The 11,150-nt window shown below is 38.4% G+C and overlaps 1 protein-coding gene across 1 annotated transcript; it reads right to left on the bottom strand.

Annotated features, from left to right (window-relative positions):
* Positions 1-1,301: 1,301 nt before the first annotated feature.
* On the bottom strand, positions 1,302-1,712 carry LOC138083160 (histone H3.3A-like). The gene has a single exon (XM_068976843.1). The coding sequence runs from the start codon at positions 1,710-1,712 to the stop codon at positions 1,302-1,304; it is 411 nt and encodes a 136-aa protein (XP_068832944.1).
* Between the last annotated feature and the right edge of the window lie 9,438 nt (positions 1,713-11,150).

Genomic DNA, 11,150 nt, shown 5'->3' with positions numbered 1-11,150 from the left:
TATAATGCCAGGTTGCAATAGAATGTTAAAAACTCCAAAGACAAAGAAAATTAGGATTTATAATCCCTCCCTTTGCTAGTTTAAAATCTCCCATTGTGTAAATGTAAATCATCTGCTCAAGTTATTTTATGCTTTCTTCCTCTTTTTGTGTCCCATGGAGAAAACCAGTTCATCATTCCCCCTCATGTGTATATTTCAATACATTAATAAATCATAAAAATCATCCAGTGTTCAATTAGATTAATCCAACCTCCAAAAGTTTTGATAGGAAATGCTGCAGTTCTCTCCTTTCTGTCTGAAGTAGTGATTTTGTCACTGCCCAGCAGGGAGGTTTCTCTGTGTCCAGCATTACCGTCCAAATGTCAGTTCAGGTCTGCCCCCTAGCGCAGAGTAACCAGTGTGCCTTCACAGTAATGCTCAACTGTATTCATTTCATATGTCTGACACTGGCCTTTTCCACAGGACGGCCACTTTCTATTTTATATGCTTCTGCATTATTTGAAAATGTGTCAGATGTTTTTATTTCCCTGGTGGCGCAGTCTGTAAAGAATCCATCTGCAATGCGGGAGACCTGGGTTCAATCCCTGGGTCGGAAAGATCCCTAAGGGGAGGGCATGGCAACCCTCTCTAGTATTCTTGTCTGGAGAATCCCCGTGGACAGACGAGCCTGGTGTGAGGCAGTCCATGGGGTCACAAAGAGTGGGACACCACTTGAGTGACTAAGCACAGGACAGCACAGATGTTTTTATAAATTAAAATTTTTCCACTGGGGGCAGAATATTATTTACGGACACAATTTTTTATTTCAAGAGAATAATACATGGCAATGTCTTACCTAAAATAGGCAGAATTAGTTCAAGTTATAGAAATCTGGTTGTTCAAAGTTACATTCTCAGTCTATATTTTGCCGCACTGATATGTGATAAGCACCTATGGGGTTCTGGAAATGCAAAGATGATTAAGATATGGTTCCTACTATTAAGAGCTCACTGTCTAGATGGGAAGACAGACATGTAAGTAAATCATTACATGGTAAAACTGACATGATTTATACTAAAGCACTGAAAAGAATATGAACGGGCAGAGGTATTTTTATTTGGAGAGAGAGGCTAGGAGGGAGGGAGAGAAGAAGGAAAAAGGGAACAAGGAAGGGAAAAAAGAATCAGATATAATAAACTTCAAAATGTTGTAACTAATATTAGATCAGTTAATCCAAAATAACACCATGGATTAAATTCCAATTTTTAATTTATTTATCTCTTCCTTTTAAAGAATGAAATGTTTCCCATCATAGTGGATTCTTAAGCACATTCTCCACGTATGCGGCGTGCTAGCTGGATGTCTTTTGGCATAATTGTTACACGTTTGGCTTGGATAGCACACAGGTTGGTGTCTTCAAAAAGGCCAACCAGATAGGCCTCACTTGCCTCCTGCAAAGCACCAATAGCTGCGCTCTGGAAGCGCAGATCTGTTTTGAAGTCCTGAGCAATTTCCCGCACCAGACGCTGGAAGGGAAGTTTGAGAATCAGAAGTTCAGTGGACTTCTGATAACTTCTAATTTCACAGAGTGCCACAGTACCAGGCCTGTAACGATGAGGTTTCTTCGCCCCTCCAGTGGAGGGCGCACTCTTGCGAGCGGCTTTTGTAGCGAGTTGCTTCCTCGGTGCTTTACCACCGGTCGATTTGCGGGCAGTCTGCTTTGTAGGAGCCATGGTATAGGGACCTCCTTACTTACCCTCCTTCTCCTTCGGCTGGAGCTCGGCGAGCTAGAGGCGGCGCTGGCGTTGATGGGAAACATTTCATTCTTAAAAAAAAAAAAAATTATCTTCTTCCTGTTATTGGTAGTTCTGAACGTTAGATATTTTTTTTCCATGGGGTCAAAAGGTACCTAAGTATATGATTACAAGTGGAAAATAGGGGACAGAAATCAGGTATTGGCAGTTTTTCTATTTTCATTTGTGTGTGAATTTTTAATATAAACGTGGGGACATAAAGCATTAATGAAAGTCAAAATGTTTCAGTGAACAAGTTTCAGCAGTTCAACTTTATAACAATTATAAATAAACCTGTTAAATTTTTCTGGACAATGGCAGCATTTGGATTTTTTTTTAAAACAAGTAAATTTTTATTGACTGCAACTAAATGGTGTTTGTAGCATTTTTATCATGCAGTAGATTCCATCCATTCACTATACTTTTCTAACTGAGTTGTCCTACATGCAAGCACATGTTTTTAATGTCTGTCTTCTGTGCTGTTCCTGTAAGTTTGCTATTAAAATACATTAAACTATAAAAAAAATCCCTTCCTTTTAGATTCCTTTGCATTTATTTTTTATGCCTCTTTAGCTGAATGATTACTTTTTTAACAATTCCTTTTATTATCCAATAAATTTATTAAAAGGTATACATTTTCCTTTAAATATCTTTGTCCACATTCCATAGGCTGTTCTCACTGCTATTAATTTTCGAGTAATCTGTAATCTACCCTTTAATCTCCTTTCTAACAATGGTATTTTAAAATTTCTAACTGGACAGAATTTTGGCTATTCTTTAGTGGTACATTTATAATTTTATTGCATTGTGGTCAGGAACTATGTCCTATATAACTTTTAGAAAACATGTAAGTTTTTCTATGTGGCCTAACAGTTTTTGAAGCACTCCATAGATATTTGAAGATAATTTTCTAATATCTATTTTCTGCCTACAAAACTACACATACACACAAATGTATATAAAGTTGAAGTTTATTAGCTTTTTTTGTCTACTTAATCTTTGATTTCTGAGATAGTTGCATTAAATGTCTCCCTATAATACTGGTTTGGTCAATGTGGCCCTGTATTTCCAATAATTTTTGCTTATACATTTTAATGGTGTCTTTTTAGGGAAACAAATAATTAAAATATACATAATCTTGAAGGCTTTAAAAAATTCAATATAAAAACTTGTCACTTTCAGTCTAATCTGAGTCTTTGGCTCTAGACAGTGTTATTTTAGCACATTTGACTGTATTGATAATTTATGTGAATCAAAAATTAGATCCCTATCTTTTACCAAACATAACCATAAATTCTAGGTGCTCTGAAGACCTAACTCTAAGCACAAACACTAAAACTATTCAGAAGACAATACAGGAGACTATCATTGTGACTTTGGTAGAGCAACGAATTTTTTTAAGTACCAGTTACAGAAAAACAAACTGATACACTGATTGCACCACTGAAATTTTAGTATGACAAAAGACATGAAAAACTAAGTAAAAGATAACTACAGACTGGAGGGAAGATATTTGCAACTTATATAATCAATAAAGAATTTGTTTCCCAATTAGAATTATATAAGCAGTGAGAATTATGAATTGAGTCTTTCTAAAATAGGTACTTTATGGCACTGAATTTTTTTATTTGGGAAGAGAAAGGAAATCTGTGTGTTTGGTTTGCTATTTGTAGTTGAATTTAATAGTTGATTTTTTTTTTTTTTGGACTTTGAAAAGTACAATCATTTCAAGTTAGACAAGAATTTCTAAAGGGCTGTATGCAAGATGACAAGGAGCTCATGATGGGCACCATACTAGTGGAGATAACTGAACATTGTACTGCTTGATGATGGCTGTGTCAGCTACATAAAACATCCCAAGGACAGGTCTATCGGGTGAATTTAAGCCTGTGAGTGCCATTCTATTAGTAAACACATGCAAAGTTAGTGACTGAATATTTTTAAATGTATTTTTAAGTATAAAACTGAACAACTACCTACATTTTTGTTGGAAAACATATTTGTGTCCATGGCTGGGATATTTCAATTTTGCTCCCCTCCAAAGTGTTTTTAAAAGAAAGAGAGGAAAAGAAAGAAAGAAAGAAGGAAACCATCTCTATGGCCTACAGTAGTAAAGATTACCATAATTTGTCAGAGCTCAAACACAAATTACTCACTATGAACTAAGTAAATGTTATTTCTTGCTCAGTGGATTTTAAGCTATTAATTCCATGAATTTGAGTATATTTTTTCAAGTAACATAATTTGAAGCCTACTTTTCGAGGTGTTTAGCCAGATCTGAAGTTCAGCCTGTTCGTTCAAATTCAGTTTGCCCGCATTCACACAGGTAAAACCAGAAACCAGAGTATCCCTAGTTCCTATGAGAAGGGGAAAAAAACAGAATTTTATAAAAATCTAGACTTTTTTGAGTAGAGCATTGTTGGCAACAGAATGTTCTCTGCTATTACAAGAACATGAAATAAACAGCTCACCTTTCAGCACGGTAAAAAAGACACCTGTAGACCCACAATATTTTCTGAAGAGAAATTAGCAGACTATATTGCTATTCTAGGTTCTACCACTGACTTGTTGCCCAAAGACAAGGAATATCTCCATTTTCTCAATAAGACTGCATGGAAAAAAACATGGCAACATACTATTGTGGAGACTTATCATAAAATCAGTTGTGTGTGTCCCACATTCCAGAAGAAAGGAATGACTGCTGAACTCGGGCCATCACAACAATATTGACACAATCCCACAACAATTTTTAAATTTTTACCAGAGTCTTTCTTTGTTATATGCACTTTTTTTTTTTAAGTTCTGGTGGACTCTCCCCACTGAAGGGTAGGCTGAACATAGATGCCAGAAAGCTGGAATTCAAGAATGACAGATTTACCAATAGAAGCAGTCTTTGTTATGTTGGTATTCTCATAAAAGGATGGCGCTGCCACTCCCCAATGGCCAGGCACATGATTCTTGTCTCTCCAGTACTAAGATTTAATTTTCACTTTTTCAACTCTCTCCTCTCACCCAACCCCCTCAGGTTCCAAACTGTGTTTTTGAAGTGTCAACTCCTGAGGCAACAGTTCATGGGGAATTATGGAGGAGCAGAACTCTGGGCTCATTGCCTTCACTACTAACTAAACACTACAGGTTTTCACAGTTTTCCTTTCTACTTTCTATAAGTTCAAAGATAGATTAGGTGGAAGGTGTGAGGGAGTGGGGGGAATCTGTTAATTTGGTGTTCTAAGATAAGTCATAAGGCTGTTTATTCTTCCTGTTTCCAAAAAATATATATTGGTACTCTTCCTGTACTTGACAAAAAAATATCTATAACTAAGATAACTGGTTCAATCTAGTTTTCCCAGAAATGAAAGAATTTCATTTGAAAGAACAAAGCTGTTCTTTATTCTAAATCTTTATTTCCGCTTCCAATTCAAGGTGGCAGAGTATAAAGATATGTGCTCCTCTCCTCCTGCAAGAGCACCAAAATTGCAACTATCTGCTGAACAGCCATTGACAGGAGGACACTGGAACCCACCATAAAAAGATACCACAGGTCCAAAGACAAAGAAGAAGCTGCAGCAAGACAGTAGGAGGGGCTCAATAATGATAAAATCAAATCCCATACCCGCCAGATGGGTGACCCACAAACAGGAGAATAGTAATAATCCAAACAAGTTCTCCCATTGTTGTGAATGTTCTGAACTCCGCATCAGGCTTCCCAGCTTGGGGATCTGACAAAGGGACTGAGAATCTCCAGGGAATCTGGCCTTGAAGGCCAGTGGGATTTGACCATAAGACCTCTACAGGACTGGGAGAAACAGAGACTCCAGTCTTGGAGGGCACAAACAAAATCTTGCACAGAGAAAAGGAACAGTGACTCCACAGGAGACTGATCTAAAACTATCTGCCAGTGTTAGAGGGTCTCCTGTAGAGGCATGGGCCAGCACAGGCTCATCACAGGGACAGAGACCCTGGCAGCAGCAATCCTGGAAGGTCCCCGTTGGCATAAATCCCCTTGGAGTTTACCTTTAACCCTACCATAGAGCCAGTAGATCCTAGGGTGGGTCGCCTCAGACCAAACTACTAGGGAGGGAGCGCAATCCCACTCATCAGCAGATAACTGTATTAAAGCTTTACTGAGGAAGGCCCTGTCCACCAGAGCAAGAACCAGTTTTTCCTACTTCTGGTCCCTCCCTTCAGAAAACTTACACAAGCCTCAGCCTCCTTTATCAGAGGGCAGACAGAAGAAGCAAGAAAAACCATGGTCCCACGGAGGCTAAAACAAAAACCACATTACACAAAGTTAATGAGGATGAAAAAGCAGAAAGTCATATTACAGATGAAGGGAAAAGATAAAACCCCAGAAAAATAACTAAATGAAGTGGAGATAGGCAACCTTCCAGAAAAAGAATTCAGAATAATAATAGTGAAGATGATCCAGGATCCTGGGAAAACAATGGAGAAGATGCAAGAAACGTTTACCAAAGACCTAGAAGAACTAAAGAACAAACAGACAGAGATAAAATAATACACTAGATGGAATCAACAGCAGAATAACTGAGGCAGAAGAATGGATAAATGACTTGGAGGAAAGAATGGTGGAAATCACTGCCACAGAATGGAAGATAGAAAAAACAATGGAAAAAAAAGTAATGAAGACCATCAAGAGACCTCTGGGACAACATTAAATGCACCAACATTCACATTATAGGGGTCCCCTATATAGGGGTTGCTAAGAGTCAGACATGACTGAGCGACTTTGCTTTCACTTTTCACTTTCATGCATTAGAGAAAGAAATGGCAACCCACTCCAGTGTTCTTGCCTGGAGAATCCCAGGGACGGGGGAGCCTGGTGGGATGCTGTCTATGAGGTCGCACAGAGTCGGCCACGACTGAAGCGACTTAGCAGCAGCAGCAGCAGCAGCAGGAGAAGAGAGAGAGAAAGGATCTGAGACAATATTTGAAGAGATAGTAGCTGAAAACTTCATGAACCCAGGAAAGGAAATAGTCAACCAAGTCCAGGAAGTACAGAGAGTCCCAAGCAGGATAAACCCAAGGAGGTACACACCAAACCACACAGTAATCAAATTGACAAATATTAAAGATAAAATATTGAAAGCAACAAGTGAAAATGACAAATAACATACAAGGGAACTCTCATCAGGCCATCAGCTGATTTTTCAACAGAAACTCTACAACCCAGAAGGGAATGGCATGATATATTTAAAGTGATGAAAGGCAAGAAACTGCAACCAAGAACACTCTACTAAGCAAGACTCTCATTCAGATTTGATGGAGAAAACAAAAGCTTTGCAGACAAACAAAAGTTAAGAGAAATTCAGCACCACCAAACCAGCTTTACAACAAATGCTAAAAGAACTTCTCTACGCAGGAAACATAAGAGAAGGAAGATAAACCCAAAACAATTAAGAAAATGGTAACAGGATCATCAGTTCAGTTCAGTTCAGTAGCTCAGTCGCGTCCGACTCTTTGAGACCCCATGAACCGCAGCACACTAGGCCTTCCTGTCCATCACCATCTCCCAGAGTTCACTCAGACTCATGTCGATCGAGTCAGTGATGCCATCCAGCCATCTCATCCTTGGTCGTCCCCTTCTCCTCCTGCCCCCAATCCCTCCCAGCATCAGAGTCTTTTCCAATGAGTCAACTCTTCGCATGAGGTGGCCAAAGTATTGGAGCTTCAGCTTTAGCATCATTCCTTCCAAAGAAATCCCAGGGCTGATCTCCTTCAGAATGGACTGGTTGGATCTCCTTGCAGTCCAAGGGACTCTCAAGAGTCTTCTCCAACACCACAGTTCAAAAGCATCAATTCTTCAGCGATCAGCCTTCTTCACAGTCCAACTCCAACATCCATACATGACCACAGGAAAAACCATAGCCTTGACTAGACGGACCTTAGTCGGCAAAGTAATGTCTCTGCTTTTGAATCTAGGTTGATCATAACTTTTCTTCCAAGAAGTAAGCGTTTTTTAATTTCATGGCTGCAGTCACCATCTGCAGTGATTTTGGAGCCCAAAAAAATAAAGTCTGACACTGTTCCCACTGTTTCCCCATCTATTTCCCATGAAGTGATGGGACCGGATGCCATCATCTTCGTTTTCTGAATGTTGAGCTTTAAGCCAACTTTTTCGCTCTCCTCTTTCACTTTCATCAAGAGGCTTTTTAGCTCCTCTTCACTTTCTGCCATAAGTGTGGGGTCATCTGCATGTCTGAGGTTATTGATATTTCTCCCGGCAATCTTGATTCCAGCTTATGTTTCTTCCAGCCCAGCGTTTCTCATGATGTACTCTGCATAGAAGTTAAATAAGCAGGGTGACAATATACAGCCTTGACATGCTCCTTTTCCTATTTGGAACCAGTCTGTTGTTCCATGTCCAGTTCTAACTGTTGCCTCCTGACCTGCATACAGATTTCTCAAGAGGCAGGTTAGGTGGTCTGGTATTCCCATCTCTTTCAGAATTTTCCAGTTTATTGTGATCCACACAGTCAAAGGCTTTGGCATAGTCAAGAAAGCAGAAATAGATGTTTTTCTGGAACTCTCTTGCTTTTTCCATGATCCAGCAGATGTTGGCAATTTGATCTCTGGTTCCTCTGCCTTTTCTAAAACCAGCTTGAACATCAGGGAGTTCATATTGATAATTACCTTAAATGTAAATGGATTAAGTGCACCAACCAAAAGACATAGACTGGCTAGGCAGGTGAAAACATGTGCTTGTATGCACTGGTAAGTGGAAACATATCCCATGACTCTGCTTAATCCCCCAAATTGTATGCAATTTTTTTTAGCATTAGGTTAATCACATTCCCATTATGGCTTGCAATTGTAATTTTATTTTTTGTCTGGCTACTGATTGTGAAAACTAATAAACATATTTTACTACTGTGATTATGCAACTTTTATTCACTTAATACCATTGTATCATGATTGGTCAACAGAAAACTAATAGAACTCTGTATCACCAAAATTACGATTTAATAGAAAAACCTGTAATCACTTTTTAAAATCCAGATGCATATCAGAATTATCTTGAAATTTTCTGAAAAATACAAATGTCCAGGTGTTTCTTTTTTTCTCCAGAGCTCCAGATATGTTTCTAATGAGCAGCTATGTTTAAAAACAACTGGACTATATGATAATCTTTTACATTTATCTAGTTTGTTTCACTTTTTCTATTTCATATTCAGAGTTCCCATTTAATTTAATTTAATTTTCCAATTTCTCCATCTCTTCTTTTTTTTAATGTTCTTTCTCAAACCTTTATCAAGTGTAGTAGAAAAGCTTTCGTGTGTGTATATATATAATATGTATAATATATATATTTTAGAAAACTTATGAATTTTTGCCTAACTAAAAAGTGTATGACATTTTGATTCCACTTATTTGACTTAGTATGAATAGAATGCTAGATTCCTCATTAAAAAAAAAATAGATCTGCAACAAGCAACAAAGATTTACTGTATAGCAGAGGGAACTATAGTCAATATCTTATAATAACCAATAATGGAAAATAATTTCAAAAATAATATATGCATATATGTATAACTGAATCATCTTGCTGTGCACCTTAAACACTGTAAGTCTACTATTCTTCAACAAATCACGTATTTTAAGAAAAAACTAATCTTTATTCCTACCATTAATATATCTTTCCCCTTCCTCAAGTGAGATTTAAAAAGAAATTTTTAAATAATTAGAGAAACTTCATAAAGAGAATGTGATAATTATTCATATGGAAACACTCAAGTAAATGTTACTATTTCAAAAATTTTCCTTTCATAATACCATTTTCTGTAATTCTTGGCAGCTCACACTTTGTATTTCTCACTTAATGAGTAATAATCATACTCCAGAGCTATTTTCAACAACAAGAATACCTGACAAAACTCCGATCTGCTAAGAACATAATTCACGCATTCATTCAACCAACAGTATCTGTTAAGCACCCACTAAAAGCTCAGTACCTGTGAAACACTGGAGATAATAAGGGGAGTTCCTTCTGGCATTTGAAGGCTAACAGGAAAAATGGCAACCCACTCCAGTACTCTTGCCTGGCAAATCCCATGGATGGAGGAGCCTGGTAGGCTGCAGTCCATGGGGTCACTAGGAGTCGGGCACGACTGAGTGACTTCACTTTCACTTTTCACTTTTATTCATTGGAGAAGGAAATGGCAACCCACTCCAGTGTTCTTGCCTGGAGAATCCCAGGGACGGGGGAGCCTGGTGGGCTGCCGTCTCTGGGGTCGCACAGAGTCGGACACGACTGAAGCGACTTACCAGCAGCAGCAGCAGCACGACCTAGGAATGTCAAGGACCTGGGAACTATTTCTTTGAAATGGAAACACAGAGAGAGCTAGCATCCCATCTCCCAGCTTGTAGGAAACTAGGAGATTAACTTTGGTGGGTGGGCACCTCGATCCAAGTTGCAAAACCACCTCCTTTCATAAAAGCATGAGAGATTTGTTTTTCTTCTAGATAAAGTCAATTAACTAACACAAATGGTCACCTCAATTACCTGGTTAACTTAGGACAAACTGTGTATGACAAATAGTGTCATCAAGTTCTCTTAATTGAGGACTATTATTATCTATCTGAAATCATGTATTTAATGGGTTATATCTGCTTAGCTACATAAAGAGGTCAGATTCCCTTCTGCTTCAATCTTAAGGGTTTGCCTGGAATGTTCATCGAATTCTGGTTTAATGCCTATGCCTTAGTTGAAGTGTTTTCTTTCCCTCCTACTTTTGTGGAGAGGACTTCTTGGTTGGCAGAAGATTTTATTTTTATTTCCCCTACATCATGAAAAGGTTAAATTATGAGAGGGCAGAAACTATACAGACTGAAGTAAGCCAGAAAGAAAAACACCAATACAGTATACTAACGGATATATATGGAATTTAGAAAGATGGTAATGATAACCCTGTATGCGAGACAGCAAAAGAGACACAGATGTATAGAACAGTCTTTTGGACTCTGTGGGAGAGGGAGAGGGTGGGATGATTTGGGAGAATGGCATTGAAACATGTAAAATATCATATAAGAAATGAACCACCAGTCTAGGTTTGATGCAGGGTGCAGGATGCGTGGGGCTGGTGCACTGGGATGACCTGGAGGGATGGTGTGGGGGAGGAGAGGTGGGAGGGGGGTTCGGATTGGCAACACGTGTACACCCATGCCAGATTCATGTTGATGTGTGGCAAGACCAATACAATATTGTAAAGTAAAAAAAAATAATAATTAAAAAAAAGATGAGATACACACTCATTTAGTCACGCTAATAGTAAAGATAATTACCAAGCTTTTTTCCCAAGACTTAGTATGGAAAAGTCAGTTTATTATGCTAGTGACTTACATACATTATCTCATTTGAAC

The sequence above is a fragment of the Capricornis sumatraensis genome, chromosome 1 (genome assembly GCF_032405125.1).
Source record: "Capricornis sumatraensis isolate serow.1 chromosome 1, serow.2, whole genome shotgun sequence".
Taxonomy (NCBI): domain Eukaryota; kingdom Metazoa; phylum Chordata; class Mammalia; order Artiodactyla; family Bovidae; genus Capricornis; species Capricornis sumatraensis.
Note: the sequence above shows the minus strand (reverse complement) of the source record. Positions and strands in the feature narration are given on the sequence as shown.